At 42.9% G+C, this 15,604-nt stretch overlaps 2 protein-coding genes across 2 annotated transcripts in view; one reads left to right on the forward strand and one right to left on the reverse strand.

Annotated features, from left to right (window-relative positions):
• The window catches only part of LOC112161900 (cadherin 11, type 2, OB-cadherin (osteoblast)), a 264,903-nt gene that overhangs the window by 151,121 nt on the left and 98,178 nt on the right, over nt 1-15,604 (reverse strand). The gene's annotated exons all lie outside the window — the stretch shown is intronic.
• The window catches only part of btaf1 (BTAF1 RNA polymerase II, B-TFIID transcription factor-associated), a 28,374-nt gene that overhangs the window by 8,109 nt on the left and 4,661 nt on the right, over nt 1-15,604 (forward strand). The window contains exons 6-33 of the mRNA XM_024264895.2: nt 2,480-2,613; nt 2,700-2,829; nt 2,915-2,983; nt 3,127-3,216; nt 3,280-3,375; nt 3,502-3,678; nt 3,806-3,946; nt 4,013-4,137; nt 4,268-4,388; nt 4,487-4,591; nt 4,697-4,846; nt 6,159-6,301; nt 6,414-6,588; nt 6,654-6,857; nt 6,960-7,380; nt 7,520-7,701; nt 7,783-7,939; nt 8,907-9,016; nt 9,151-9,352; nt 12,612-12,760; nt 12,828-12,980; nt 13,135-13,256; nt 13,414-13,581; nt 13,650-13,727; nt 13,805-13,934; nt 14,006-14,147; nt 14,282-14,412; nt 14,565-14,687. Of these exons, the coding sequence (XP_024120663.1) occupies nt 2,480-2,613; nt 2,700-2,829; nt 2,915-2,983; nt 3,127-3,216; nt 3,280-3,375; nt 3,502-3,678; nt 3,806-3,946; nt 4,013-4,137; nt 4,268-4,388; nt 4,487-4,591; nt 4,697-4,846; nt 6,159-6,301; nt 6,414-6,588; nt 6,654-6,857; nt 6,960-7,380; nt 7,520-7,701; nt 7,783-7,939; nt 8,907-9,016; nt 9,151-9,352; nt 12,612-12,760; nt 12,828-12,980; nt 13,135-13,256; nt 13,414-13,581; nt 13,650-13,727; nt 13,805-13,934; nt 14,006-14,147; nt 14,282-14,412; nt 14,565-14,687 (4,128 nt within the window). The remainder of the gene's footprint in view (nt 1-2,479; nt 2,614-2,699; nt 2,830-2,914; nt 2,984-3,126; nt 3,217-3,279; nt 3,376-3,501; nt 3,679-3,805; nt 3,947-4,012; nt 4,138-4,267; nt 4,389-4,486; nt 4,592-4,696; nt 4,847-6,158; nt 6,302-6,413; nt 6,589-6,653; nt 6,858-6,959; nt 7,381-7,519; nt 7,702-7,782; nt 7,940-8,906; nt 9,017-9,150; nt 9,353-12,611; nt 12,761-12,827; nt 12,981-13,134; nt 13,257-13,413; nt 13,582-13,649; nt 13,728-13,804; nt 13,935-14,005; nt 14,148-14,281; nt 14,413-14,564; nt 14,688-15,604) is intronic.

A 15,604-nucleotide genomic window follows, 5' to 3' on the forward strand; every position in this document is an offset into this window, starting at 1 on the left:
TTTTTTTTTTTTTTTGGTTGCTACATGAAGTCCAGTAAACAAATGAAGGTTAAAGCAGCTGCAGATCACAGAGGATGAAGATGAGCCTTACCCTCAAAAGTTAAGAGAAACTGGAAGCTAAGAATAAAATCAGACACTCACTTCAGCCTTGCACATTAAACTGGTTCGTGGTCTAAAAGGATTGGAGAAAACAGTCTAAAAATATTTTATCATAGTAAAGCATGATTCTGTTTTCTATGATCTACTTTCACATCTGTAATGTATATCTCCTTCCCTGTCTTACCAGGGCTTTTTTCTTTTATAGAGAATTTGGTGGCAGCTGCAACCAGCTCCTGCTGTTTAATCAAACACATGATAAAGTGTTCTCAAGCCGCGATCTCTCTCATGTAACTGCAGTTACACACACCCACCAGTAAGAGCGAGTGGCGCTGTGTCCAAATTAGCGCATTATCCATTAGTCAAAACTCCACGCAGACATGAGACCTCCACACGCACGTATCAACCATTCCTCATGGATAATTCAGACCCCCATGAGCGCTTTCTGCTCTTCGCGCTCGTTTTAATCCCCCGTGAGCAGAAAAAGTCCTCGCGCGAGAGAGATTGTCTACTTCCACGTGCGTGAGCTTCTCCCTCGGGCACAATAAATGCTTGCACAGTAGCAGAATCTCGGTGAGCATGCACACCTGCAGCCCTCTGCCCTCAATTGTCAAAAGTCCTTTCTCACTCGAGCGCAGAAGGTTTCTCTGCGAGCAGAGCCAGAATCTCAGCGAGCGCACATGACCAAAATGTCATGCACGCTCATTGAGATTCTGCCTAATCTCAGTGAAAAGTTTAATTTTAACTTTTTCATCTAAGATTTAATTTGGATATTGGAGTAGGGGACAAGGGAAAATATCTTCTTCATCATTCTCTGTTTTTGTAGATTTGATCTCCAGACATGTAGATGTGAACACAAACTACATGTTTTTACATGTTTATGTTCAAAGTTCAAGGATGTGTGAGTGTATATTTATGCTTTGAAGTAGGCCTACTTTATATACAGCTTCTCAAAAAAATAATGTTAGACTTTTCTCTCCTTGTTTTTTCCTGATTTTTTTTAAATCACTTTTTACTGATCTGAAAAATGATCTGAACTGTGACCCTAAAACCGTGACGCGATCTGAATCGTGAGTTTTGTGATCCGTTACACCCCTGAGTATTGTTTCTTCTATAACCGTGTAGATTTAGCTATACATAAATAGATCAATCTGTATTCTAACCTGACTCATGTTGTCAAATGCATTAGTTTTACAGGTATGGAACAACATAAAATAAGTGACTTTTTTTCTAAAAGAAAAAGGAAGATTAAAAACATGACAGGTGGAGTGTAGTCACATTAAACTGGACGTCTGTTGTAAAGTTGCAACTGATGGTCCAAACCAAGAGGTTTTTGACTAGCAGGAGTTTCTGAAAAGGTTTTCTAAGATGAAACATCGACGAGTCAAAAGCTCTACAGGTTGTTCACTGTGCAAATCAGAAGCTGAGTATTAATGACTCAATGTTTGTTTCACAATCCCATGTTCAGTAAATGTCCATGGATCTGTTAGTTTCCATTAAACTTGAAATGAAATTATACTAATTTGTCCTTTATTATTTATGTAAATATACCTGCGAAAGTCAATTTGTAATACATTAGTCCGGGGGAGCAAATGTTAAGGTACAGGAATCTGAGGCTGTGATGAGACACCACCACCACCTTATTTTAAGCCAGGAAAAACCCTGCTTACCACTTGAAATGTTGGATTATTCCCTTTCTGATTCTCTGTTTGTATTTTGAGGATTTTAAACATCATTGGCCCTTTAGACTTTTATGCTAATGAGCTGTTCAGCGTGTGTAAATGTCAAAGTGAAGGAGTTCATATACTAGTTCTGTGGGAAACATTGCAACAACAACCTGCTGGGCTTTTTTTTTTCCACCCTGCCAATGACTGACTTGGCTACTGTTGAAATAGAAAGATGTCTGTTGGGCCAAAAAATCCTGTTTGGACTGGTTATTTATAGTAAAAACATGCATAAATTATCTATTTGAACCGCTAAAAAGGCCTTTTTTTTATGTAAAACAATTCACAAAAGTGTGCCTTGGTTTGGATTTCAACGTTTTCTTTTCCTCTTTAATTCATAGATTGAGATCATGTCATTAGAATAGATGTATTTCTGCAGTGGTGGATCGCATAAATTTGCTTCCTCCATCCTCTTTTAAGCAATCCATCATTTGAAGTATCAAGTTTTACTCTCTTGTTTGGTGGAAATAAACCATTTCTAATCTAATTGTAAAGCAAAAATTGGTTAATTTTCAGTTCTCATCTGTTCTGTGTATTTTAAAAGCTGTTTTCACATTCAAGCAGCTGGAGCCTAAACTCTCACAGTCAAAAGCTTGTCATTGTTGTGCACATGATGTAAAATGTTTGTGTAGTAAGTGTGTCTGTTTGTATGTTTTCAGACCATTCAAGCTGCAGATTTGATTGACTCTGAGTTCAGGGTGGGCATGAGCAGCCGTCAGAAGAATAAAGCAAAGAGGATGGCTAAACTGGTGGCAAAGCAGAGATCCAGAGATGTGGATCCCAACGAAAAGAGGTTGGTATCACACAGCTTCATCATTAAGATTACACATGGAAGGAAGAATAAGAAATGGAAATGAGAAGTTTCTGTTGAACTTTCAGCAATGACAGTTTTGAAGGAGAACCTGAGGAGAAACGAAGGAAAACCACCAACGTCGTGATTGATCAGCCAGCAACACAGCCAAAAGTCTTGATTGACAACATTCCAGATACCTCCAGTGTTTTGGAGGAGGTAAATGTGGCACCTTCCAGCGTGGTCACACCACCATGATGATGCTGTATTAAATGAAGTTGGTGTTCTGCTGTGTCGTCTTCAGTCCAATGAGTGGCCTCTGGAGAGTTTCTGTGAAGAGCTCTGCAATGACCTGTTCAACCCTTCATGGGAGGTAAAATAACCATCAATGCTTTCATTTTACTTTTCTTCAACCACAAGCATGTACAACTTCACATTCTCAGTAAATTGATTTTGTTTTTTTTATTATTATTATTATTTGATGTAACCAGGTTAGCTTTACTCTTGCTTAACCAGGTGCGTCACGGTGCCGGCACAGGCCTCAGAGAAATCTTGAAGAGCCACGGTGCTGCTGGTGGGAAGCTTGTGGGCAGCACTGCAGAACAGGTATGTTTGAGCTCTGCGTTTCTGTGGTCGCCACCAAGTCTTCATCGTGGCGTTTGACTGCAGATGTCACGGCAACACCAGGAGTGGATCGAGGATCTGGTCATCCGGCTGCTCTGTGTCTTCGCTCTGGATCGCTTTGGGGATTTTGTTTCTGATGAGGTAAGAGGAGCTTCATTCACAGGTTGGCGACAAAGGATTGTTGAGGCAAGGAAACTGCTGAGTCATGTTTATGGCATCATCCTGTAGAAATGGTGTTTTAGCTGTGTTTATCCACCCTGTTGGCAGGTGGTGGCTCCTGTCAGGGAGACGTGTGCGCAGACGCTCGGGGTAGCTCTGCGCCACATGAGTGAAAGTGGCGTTTTCATGACGGTGAATGTCCTACTTAAGCTGCTGAGGGAGGATCAGTGGGAGGTCCGTCACGGAGGCCTCTTAGGGATCAAGTATGCCTTGGCTGTCCGTCAGGTACCTGCTGTTCTGTTCAAAGACGAAATGTCTTGATTTATGCTCAATGAAATATGAAAAAGGACAGCTGTTCACTGTAGAGATTCCTCTGGGTTGATGTCCGTCCTTCCTCTTTCTTACCTATAAGGACCTGATAGGCATCCTGCTGCCGCGGGTGCTCCCCGCCATCACTGAGGGTCTGCAGGACTTGGATGATGATGTGAGGGCTGTGGCAGCTGCCGCCCTCATCCCGGTGGTGGACGGCTTGGTGCAGCTCCAGACCAATAAGGTTCAGATCAATTCTCCGCACGTCCTACCGAGTCTGTTTAGAGGTTTTAATGTGGAGGTCTTTCAGGTTCCTTCCATAGTGAACACCTTATGGGATGCTCTTCTGGACCTGGATGACCTCACAGCTTCTACCAACAGTATTATGACGTTGCTGTCCTCGCTGCTGACCTACTCACAAGTTCGCCAGTGCAGGTCAGTCTGAGCTGTGTGTGGAAGACAGCAGTTCAGTTTGATGATTGTGCTTGATTCTGCAAAATCTTTATCAAAGGAAAAATGAAAAAAGGCGGCTGTCACCATCCTCATGTTTTCATTCCTACATCAGCATGCAGCAGTCACTCACTGTTCTGGTTCCTCGAGTCTGGCCGTTCTTGAGGCACACCATCTCCTCAGTGAGACGGGCAGCGCTGGAAACTCTCTACACTCTGCTGTCAACAGCCGACCAGGTTTACAGAAATATGCTCGCACTTCCTCAACATTTGTGGTATCTACTTTATAATGTTTTGGTCAGTAGTTGGATAAAACTTCCTGTTTGTGTTTTCAGAGTTGTGCAGTCTGGATCAATCCTATAATACAAGATATGCTGCGGCACATTTTTCAGTCCTGTATCCTGGAGAGTCATGAGGAAATCCTTGAGCTTATACAGAAGGTTTATTCAGCTTTCTTCTCTTCAAAGTTACAAACGTCAGCGAATGCTGCTCAGGCTTCTGCTGCCCAGGTTTCTGCTCAGCTCTGTGAATGCACGTCTGTGCAGGTGTGGATGGAGCTGCTTTTCCAGGCTCCACAGCAGTACGTAGTAGCAGCCAGCTGTCCGTGGATGGGGGCGTGGCTCTGCCTCATGATGCAGGCCTCGCACATTCCCATTGACCAGAACATGCTGCTGGAGGTGAAGGCACGCTCTAAGGTACCATCTTTATTTAAATCAGGTCTCGTCAGAGTCCCACTTCCATCTTTTTTTTACATGTTTTGATCTGTATTCAAAGCATTCTCAGTGGTCTTTTAACTATGAATATGCTTTTTTTTTTTTTTTTTTTGTCCAAAGTCAAAAACTGTACTCGAACTGATTAGAAACAAAGACTGTCAGTATTGTTGCCCAGTAAATGTCTCTACTGTCCTCAGGTTATTATTTTATTATGTATTTGCTTCATCACCATAATTATTGATATTTCATTTAGTTATCCGTTTTTCTAAAATGTCTGCCATAGTGGCGTTTGTGCACCATTATGGCTCTATGACAACGCAGTACTTTATAACTGTGAACTTTATTGCAGTCGTTTTTTATTTATTTTTTTTATTCTATTTTCTACTGTTTGATATATATTAGTTTTCTTTGCTGTAATAAACCTGATGCAGCTAAAGTGGGGTTAATTGGTTTGGTTGTTGTTTATTTATTTATTTATTTTAAGTTAAAATTAATTAAAAGAATATTTAAAAAAAAAAAAAAAACAAGAACGGGTCGCCATTTAATCTGATCTTTTTCTCCAAACCTCCACCACGCAACATTGCAACTGCATTTGCGATTACAAATGCCACTGTGCACCACCTGCTAAATTTGCTGAAAAAGTAGCATTTAGGCCGCTGTTTGATGGAATTTTGGGATTGTCGTCCCCCAAACTAACTTTACTGGTGCACCAAAAATGGTGAGAAGTACTGGCACTATTCACAATACGAAGAAATACTCTGAAATGCAGTTAACCTTACTTTTCTTTATATTTATATGCCATTACGATAAAAGGCCATAACATGCTAAACACAATCATTTTCATTGAAGTGAGTCTTTAATTTTTAATAGAAGTTTATGAAACTACACCCTTTAGTGTGGTTGAGGGTTTAATGCTGATCTTACGTTCATTTGATGGCATTCTAAATTTCTTAAATTGTATGTTTGTAATTTTATAAAAAGGTTCATTACTTTATGTTAAGACAAAGAACAGTTGTGTTTAAGATCCTGTCCTCAAGTGTTTGTCTGCATCTAAACAGGTGTTCTCATCACTGAATGCAAATTATGAATGAAGCTTTAGAAACACAAGCAGCTGGACTATGCACGTGAAAAATGTAGTTAATGCAGATGAATGCGGTTTGTGCCAAGTTGAAACGACTGATGACGACGATGATGATGATGATGATGGTGGTGGGCAGGGTTTGTCCCACTGCTGAGTCAGCATTTCCATTGCTGCGTGACCTTCACCTAATGATGGAAATATGAACTGCTGCAGGACAAAGCTGGTGCGAAAGCTCGTCTGGGCAACAGTCAGGTGAAGGAGACGGTTCAGGAGTACATAGCTGGAGCTGAGACGGTGGCAGATGACCCGCTGACCAGGGACTATGTGGTGGTCCGAGCCCGACTCATGTCAGCCAAGTGAGTTTTAGGTGTTATACTTTGAAAATTCAACTTGACTGAGCATACGGTCTCGCTTCCTTTTGAAGGGGTCAGACGTTCAATGGTTCTAACCTTCTCTTGTGTGGTCCAGGTTGCTTGGTGCTCTGTGTAAGTGCATCTGTGACCCTCAGCTGAATGCTGCAACTCAGGAGATCCGGCCCGCTGAGTCTCTGGCCCAGCTGCTGCTGTTCCACCTCAACTCCAAGTCTGCTCTGCAGCGCATCGCTGTGGCGCTGGTGCTGTGTGAGTGGGCTGCACTGCAGAAGGTGATCTCGGACACATTCAGGGTAAATGACAGGTTCCTCTTTGGTTAAGCATGCCTGTCTTGTAGGACTGTCAGGTGGTGTCCTCCATGGTGCAGCCTCGCCTTCTGGCCATCCTGTCTGAGCAGTTGTACTATGACGAGATCGCAATCCCGTTCACGCGGATGCAGAACGAGTGCAAGCAGCTGATTAGCCTGCTGGCTGATGCCAATGTAGACCTACAGGATCGCTTCAGTAGTAGTGTTTTTACCATCGACCAGGCCAACGAGCTGGTAAGGGCTTGTAGACTGAATGGATCTTTGTTTCTTAGGAGAATGATTGAAATCTCCCTTTTTTTAGTAAGAAAACTCATATCAGTCAATGCTGTTTCCTAGGTAACCACTATTTTTACTGAGTCTACCGGGGGTCTGAACGTGAAGACCAAACTCTGGCCGGCGCTGAACAGCAAACGGCAGCAAGCTCAGTCTACGGTGATGGAGACCAGCTCAGAATGGCAGCAGCTGCACCTGCGTGTCCACATGTTCACCGCCTGCGCCGTGATCAACCTGCAGGTCCTCCCAGACAAACTCAATCCCCTGATCAGACCTCTGATGGAGGCCATGAAGAAGGAGGAGAACACTCTGATCCAGAGCTATGCTGCCTCCTTCATAGCGAAGCTTCTTCAACAGTGTGCTGGACGCACACCGTGCCCCAACCCCAAGATCATCAAAAACCTCTGTTCCTCAGCCTGTGTGGACTCTGCGGTCACGCCCTCAGCAGCCTGCCCTGTTCCTTCTGCACAGGACGATGTGAAGAGTAAGAGTAGTTCCAAGCACAAGTTTGATTGTTTTGGTCAAAACTGCAAATGTTGAGTTTTGTTGTTCTTGTTCATTGCTGTAACTTCGAGGAGGATTTTTAACAAAGTTTTCTTTTCTTCATATTTTTGTGTTTGAAGTGGGTGCTTTAGAAAAAGATGGGATGCATCACGTGGTCAACAAAACTCGAGGCATCATCACCCTCTACCGCCACCAAAGGGCTGCTTTTGCTGTCACCAGTAAGAGGGGCCCGGCTCCTAAAGCCCCCAAGACCCAGTCTGAGCTTCCTCCTGGCAGCTCCATCAGTTCTGACGGTGATGAGGTACTGAGGGCTGCTGCGGTCCATCTGTAAGGCATGCAAACATTCTGCTATTGATCCTGACCTTTATTTCTCCTCCTTAAGAACAAAAGGCCGTTTCTCATTCAGAGACGAGGGGCGGAGTTCTGCCTCACCACTATTGCAAGGCACTTTGGAGCAGACCTGGTGAAGTGTCTGCCGTACCTCTGGGAGAGCACAGTGGGACCCCTACGGACCGTATTGCAGGGGGGTCAGTCTATTGGTACGCTTGACTTTATCTGACTGATTTATTTGTACAAAACTGAATTTTTATAAGTTGAAGTGAAGGCTCTGAACTCAGTCACACCAAGGCCAAGATCCAAAGCACACCTTAGATCGCGGGCCGAACCTGATAAATGTTTATTGAACACTCTAAAACTACATTTTTAAAACTTTAAAATGTAACTTTTTAGCTCAATTATTACCTGTGATAATGCTAGTGTGAATACTGTAAGCTGAATTTGGCCACTGAAGATGCTAGTGCTGATATCTGAAGATGTTGAAGCTGATAGCTGAAAACACTGATGCTAGTAGCCAGCTAAAATATGAGCTAAATCCCAAAATAGCCTATAAAACCCAAAAAAAACTCAAGTTAGCCAAAACAGCTTGCATGTAGCTGGAAAAAATGGCTAAGCTTGAAAATATCCTAAAACAATGAAAAACAATTAGCCAAAATTAGCCAAAACGGCTACAATGTAAATGTTGGCCTAACTCCAAAACAGCCTAAAAAACTTTAAATAATAAGCCTAAATTTGGCAAAACAGCACGTATCAGAAATATAAGCTAAACTCCAAAATAGCCTAAAAAATCTTAGTAAATGCCAAAATAGTCCAAAAAAGCCAGCAGAATGCCAATTTTTTACAACTTTAAAACCATAATTTTTTAACATAATTGTGAATAGTAAAAAGGCAGGAATATTATTCCAGAATAAATCAATTTGACCTTAAATAGCTTTCAATATTTTACTCTCCATAAAAATATATACTTTCTAAAATTATACAAGTTATAAATGAGTACAAGATAACATCGTGTCATTAATAACAATAAAATAGAATGATCTTTAGGGCCGGATAGGATTACCCGAAGGGCCAGATCCGGCCCCCGGGCCTTGACTTTGACACATGTGGTCCAAATGATAGTCTCAGTTCAGTCTGGTTGGTTCTCTGAGCTGCTGTGGTTCTTGTGTTCAGACAGACAAGCTCAGCTGGAGAAAGGAGATGCTGCAGCTCAGGAGTTGGTCAACTCTCTGCAGGTGTTGGAGCTGATGGCTGGAGCCATGGCTGCTGAGCTCAGACCTCTGGTGAGAGCGCAGATGCAGTATGACTGCCTCATGGTTCTTGCATGATGCTGACGTTAAACTCCATCAGGGATTAAACGACTGCAGTCACATGTGGATGAAAACGTTGACCATATTTGACGTTTGTCCCCCGTTAGCTACTGCAGCACCTACCTCATTTGTTCAACTGCCTTCAGCACCTGTACACGGCGGTGCGACACATGGCGGCTCGCTGTGTGGGCGTGCTCAGTAAGATCGCCACTCTGGAGGTCATGAACAGTTTCCTGGAGTGCGTTCTGCCGTGGTTGGCTGCCATCGACGACTTCACCAAACAGGAAGGGGCCATTGAAGCTTTAGCCTGTATCCTTTTCTTTGTTCATGTTTGCCCAGTTTAAAAATGAAAGTTGTGTAAGTAACTACAGCTCTTTAAATCCCGGATAACCGCCAGAGTTCCCGCCCCGTCGGGTTCCATGTGTTCTGGTGAGAAGTGTTGGTCACAGGTGACTTTGTTTATCAAAAAGTCTGACTACACATGCAGTCAGGGGGATGAAATAAACTCATATCTTATTTTAGAGCTGTGAGCGGCGTTTTGTGACCCTCAGGTGCTACCCGCCCTGACCGCCATCATCACTGTGTAAGCAGCTGCTACATACTCTTTACTCTCCTCCTCTGCCACTCTGAATTGTTGCTTTCCTGTGGGTTTTATTTCCATAGCAACCATTACAATTTTTGGTCGGCTGGGGGTGACTATTTTTACAATTGGCAGAAGTGAACCTTTGGATTTTCTTGGTAACAGATTATTTGTTAACCACCACACCCACATTCCTAATATCTTGATATTGTTTGTCAAATCATTTCATTCAGCTCGAACCAACAATTGATGGATTACATTTCTCAATATCCCAGCAGAAATGTCAGTGTATCAGAGGAATGTCACTTTTCTGAGCTCGCCAAGCTCTCGCCGTTCAAAATCTACAAACTTAGAAACCAACATTCATTTCCAAGTTGATTCCCACTGAAGCTCGGGGAGTTAGGAGGCCATGCATCAAAATTACTAGGAGGAATTAACTGAGTAATTCAACTGTGCGGCTTGGTAAAAGACATTTGGTGTGTATTCAGGCTGAAAATATGATTTGTTCCAGACCAAGTCTGCTTAATTCAGTCTGGATCGAGTCCTAAACTTTGCATTTGGTCTGTTTTCAGACTGGAATCTACCAGAGATTTCTGTTCTAGACAAAAACCTTGTAAACAGAATCACATGACTAAAATCTCCTCATTCATTGGCCAGTAATTGGGTCAAAACAAAAAGAGAATGATGGATGTGCTATAATAAAATACTGGACAAGATAGTTTACTTATTCAAACTTTTGATTTTGCTGGTATATTTTGAATGTCTTGGTCAGATTCAACACTTTTTACTGCTTTTGTACAGTGGAGGAATGCTGTAAAGCAGTCACTGAGGACGCTACAGCTACGAGGAACGCTACTAGGTTTTTGGGTCAAATAGATTGTCGGGTAAACAGTCTGATAAGCAATGTGCATCACATTAAAAGTTGTTTAAATGAATCTGCATTCATCAGACCTCATTTTAATGAGTTGCTGTTGGATCGCTTCTCCACATTTGTCCTCTAATAACCAGCTACAGTGGCTGTTATGGTTCAGTTATTTCAGTCTTGGAGAGGATCATATTCAGACTGAGGAATCTCAGAGCGGACTGGAGTTCAGTCCGATAGACCCTTCCACGGTGACATCACACGAAATGGAGACAAGGCCGTGAACGTGATACATAACTTCTGCTAAATGGATTTAGCTCTGTTAAAAACAAAGAACTGAACACTGTTTAAAGCAATTTACGTACATAATAAAAGGTAATCTTCCCAGTTACGACATAAAAATGTACAATATTTATTCATGAATGTCCTGCTGAACTGTATTTTCATTTCCTGTCTTCGATCGTTCACAAATCTAAATACAAATTTGAAAAATCCTTCAATCTTTGAGGTTCTATTAAAAATATCGACCTTTTATTGGAACAGATATTATTCTAACAGGTTTTATTTAGGTTGATGTTATTCACACGTGTTTTAAATGCGATCAGCACAAAAACTGATAGTTTATGTTGGCCCCATGTAATAGGAGCAGCTAAGATGTGGATTGCTGAATGTTGGCCGTGAGTGTTTTAACTGCTACTAAGACTAAATGTAGTTGTAATCAGAGGTACTTGTTGTTTTTGGGGTATTTTAATGGGTAATTGGGGTAAAAATAGGAATGCTTTTAATAGGAATATTTTTTGTTTTCATTTTACAAATGATTCTTCTCCTTGTTTCCCTTCATTATCCTGCAGGATCAGACACAGTTATGATCAACAGCAAAGAGGAGCTACGTCACAAAATAACAACAGTTATTAGTTTTTCTTTATCATCAGACACGTTGAAATTGACTGACTTTATCTCTGTTTTAGTGATTTTGTGAACTCAGAAATGTAATCAACTTTAACTGGACAGAAAAGATCTTCTGCAGATCTACGTCTCATCAAGTCGTGGAAAGCTAGCGTTAGCATTAGCATCAATTAGAAGATGAAAATCTGAATTCATAATCAAACCAGCAGCATTCAATGAAGTTCCTGTAACCTTCATCTAACTATGACCGGGTTGTAGAGAGAAATAATCCACCACTGGTTTAATATCATTTTGGGGAAGCAGCTGTGGAGCATTCTGCAGGAGGAATACTGACATTTGATCTGAGAGGGAAAACAACCAGGGAGGACATTTAGAAAATACATATTGTACAAATTTAGGTTATAATTGGTTGGGTTACCTTTATTATTTATGTAAAATTGCTTTAAACACGTTGAGCTGTCAGCTTTACTGTTCCAAACCAGACATATTATATAACCGCAGGTCACTCTGCACACTCGTCGTGTTGTGTGACGTCACGTGAAAAAGAATCGATACCAACTCTCAAGTTGGGTCAGAGAGCGGTTCTGGTCCAGGGTCAGAGAGCGGTTCTGGTCCAGGGTCAGAGAGCGGTTGCACGTGTTCAGACTGAAACTTTGTTCTAGATTATTGATGGAAACAAACTCTAGTTAACTTTAATCAGACCAAATGTGTCCAGTCTGAATACATCCTTAAACTGTGGGGTTAGGGAACTGTGGGGATTATCATTTACTCTTGTGAATCAAGAAACAGACTTCAGCTGTTTTTCATTCTCTTTGTACATCTGGATTCAAACTAGATTTTAAAGGTCTTTAAAAAGACCTTTAAAATCCTTAAATTTAACTTCTGTTAATCAGCACCTGTTGGTAACATCATGGCTGGCAGCTGTATGTCCTGTGGCCATCCCATAATCATTTCAAAGCTTCCTTCAGAGTTCCCCGGCTTTTGTGTTTTGGTTTCCTTAAATAGATTTTTGAGGGGAAAAAAATAAATTTTTGAGCCCCATAATTGTTTATTCTTATTCATTTTTTGACAGTCTCTCCTGCTGTGATCTCATTCATGATGACACTCAAAGGTGTAGTAAGAAAGAATAGTGAGAAGAGTCTCGTCCTTGTGGTCTAGAACTCCTGCGGGTCAGAACATCTGGGTTTTCTGGGTTACTGTCCTTGACCGCGCTTCTGCAGGTGTCATGGAGCAGCTGGAGGTGGGCATCATACCCTACATCGTTCTGCTGGTGGTTCCCGTTTTGGGGAGAATGAGCGACCCCAGCGACAGCATTCGGTTCATGGCCACCCAGTGCTTCGCCACACTGATCCGCCTGCTGCCTCTGGAGGTTTGTCCATCTGCTCAGGGCTGCTGCAGGATCTGTCCTACGTTGTTTGAACACGTCTGTCTTTTAGGCTGGTATTCCAGACCCTCCAGCTATGTCTGCTGACCTGATTCGCCAGAAAGCCAGGGAGCGCTACTTCCTGGAGCAGCTTCTGGATGGTAGAAAACTGGAAAACTATCAGATTCCTGTTCCGATTAAAGCAGAACTCCGGAAGTATCAGCAGGTGTGTAAGAAGACGAATGTGTGGGTTTGGTTCGTTAGGAGCTCTATAATGTTTGATGTATTTTGAGGCCAAATTACTTTTAAGTAAATGTTTCTGCTGAGTCGTTGAACGGTGGTTTTCCTCACGGCTCCTTCGGTCGGCGTCTGGTTTTCAGGATGGAGTGAACTGGCTGTCCTTCCTGAACAAATACAAGCTGCACGGGATCCTGTGTGATGACATGGGTCTGGGTAAGACGCTGCAGTCCATCTGCATTCTGGCAGGAGATCACTTCCTCAGGTACTGAGAGCAAACTTTCAGCTTCACTCCAAACCCTACGGCTTTAACCATCATTCATCTTTGAGGCTTTTAATATTAGAAACGGAAAACTCCTAATTCTGTGCTGCATGGATATTAGCACACTGAAAGGTCTAAGCAAGTTTTCTGGGATGTTCAGGGCACAAGAATATACCAAGACGAAGGCTCCAGACTGCAGTCCCCTCCCCTCCCTGGTGGTGTGCCCCCCCACACTGACTGGCCATTGGGTGGATGAAGTGGGAAAGTTCTGCACCAAAGAGTACCTCAACCCGCTTCACTACACGGGGCCTCCGACCGAGCGCATGCGGTGGGTCGTCCTGTCCTCTGCAGGCCCAGTCCGGCTTTGTGGGGTCTGAACGTTTCCTCTGTCCTCAGGTTGCAGCATCAGGTGAAAAAGCACAATCTTATTGTGGCGTCCTACGACGTCGTACGGAATGACATCGACTTTTTTAGGTGGGCGCTTCTCCAAACCTGTTTTCTTCTGCCTTGAACCCATCTTCTACATTTTATTCTTCCTTCTTCCTTTACAGAAACATCAAATTTAATTATTGTATTCTCGATGAGGGGCACATCATCAAGAACGGGAAAACCAAACTTTCTAAAGCCATCAAGCAGTTAGCTGCTAACTTTCGACTCATCTTATCGGGGACCCCCATCCAGGTGAGCTCCACGCTGCACCTGTGGAGGCGTGGCTTCCTCTGTGCTCCCGTTAAGGCTCCCTTTTCCTGCAGAACAACGTCTTGGAGCTGTGGTCGTTGTTTGACTTCCTCATGCCGGGCTTTCTGGGAACAGAGCGGCAGTTTGCCGCTCGCTACGGAAAGCCAATCCTCGCCAGCAGAGACGCCAAAAGCTCTTCACGAGAGCAGGAAGCAGGTATGTCCCCGTCCAGCCAGTGTTCTGTGAGATGGTCAGGCTCCTAAGAGATGAAGAGTAAAGCTGGAGTTGTTGAACATGCTTCCTGAGGGGTCCTGTCATGTTTGAAGAACTAAAGCAGCCGTGTCTTCCAGGTGTTCTGGCCATGGAGGCTCTCCATCGACAGGTGTTACCATTCCTTCTGAGGAGGATGAAAGAGGATGTCCTTCAGGATCTTCCTCCTAAAATTATTCAGGACTATTACTGCAACCTGAGTCCCCTGCAGGTGTGTTCAGTTTCTTTTAGTGTCTCTTAGGTGAATGTTACCTGTGATCACAGCAAACCAGCTAAATGAGGCTCCTTAAAACAATATTGGAAGAATTGTGTCTTCAGACCTTTGTCTAATGAAACACAACCTGCTCTGTTTGTTGTTTGAAGGTTCAGCTCTATGAAGACTTTGCCAAGTCCAGAGCCAAGGCCAGCGTGGAGGACAGCATCTCTACGGCCTCTGCTGAGGAGGAGGAGAAGCCCAAGCTGAAGGCCACGGGACACGTCTTCCAGGTGCTGATGGCTTAATTCATGAAGCTCAGGGGGAATTTTGAAACTGAGGTTGAACTAAAGGAAATGTTTATGGGAAAGTGTATCAGATGTTGTTATGTAAAACGAACAGATTCATTCATGCTAAGGATCATTATTCATCCCTGATTCTGATTAGAATCTGATCAGCCCATCCCGAAATTTGCTCCAAAGGTGCTTTCTTCCTCTGTGATTCTTCTCTGCTCGACTTAGTTTACCTGCTTCTCAGATTGTGTCAAACATGTCTGAGAGTGGCAGAGATGTCATCACAGTGTGAGTGCTGGTGATGCCTCTCAGACACAAGTCCACTATCAGCTTTTCTTCAGGATGATGATGGAGGCTTGGGCGGTATTGCAACTTTAATACGGTCGTCATTCCTCCACATTTTACCTCAGCAGACGGTGTTACCTTGACTGATGGAGATCTTCAGAAGCATCACTTCAGTGGCATTACAAACTGCTGGGTTTCCCTCCACCGTATGAAACAGGGTTCTAAGCACTTTTATTGAAACAACATGAAATGGTTGGATTATCTATTTTTATTTTAGAGTAATGCAACAAATATATTGGAAAAGTAAACAGCATCAAATTAACAAAGTCTTCGCAGCCATTTTCTGGACTGTCTGAGATAGTTTAACATCAATACCGATGAATTTAAACATTTAACTTGAATCAGCAGCATGTAGATGTAAAGTGAAAATAAAGGCTCATAAACTTTGAACAGGAAATGTTTTTCCACCAGCAGAAAAACAAGCATATTTACTTTATCTGTCTTTAACCGGCACGTCGCGGTCAGACCACTTTACCACTGAAAACGCCCTCGAATAAACAGCTTCCAGCGCAGACACAGTTTTCAGGAAAGTCGTGACATCGGGGGAAGACGACTCTCAGCATGTCTCCTCC

Source organism: Oryzias melastigma, linkage group LG15, assembly GCF_002922805.2.
Source record: "Oryzias melastigma strain HK-1 linkage group LG15, ASM292280v2, whole genome shotgun sequence".
Taxonomy (NCBI): Eukaryota; Metazoa; Chordata; class Actinopteri; order Beloniformes; family Adrianichthyidae; genus Oryzias; species Oryzias melastigma.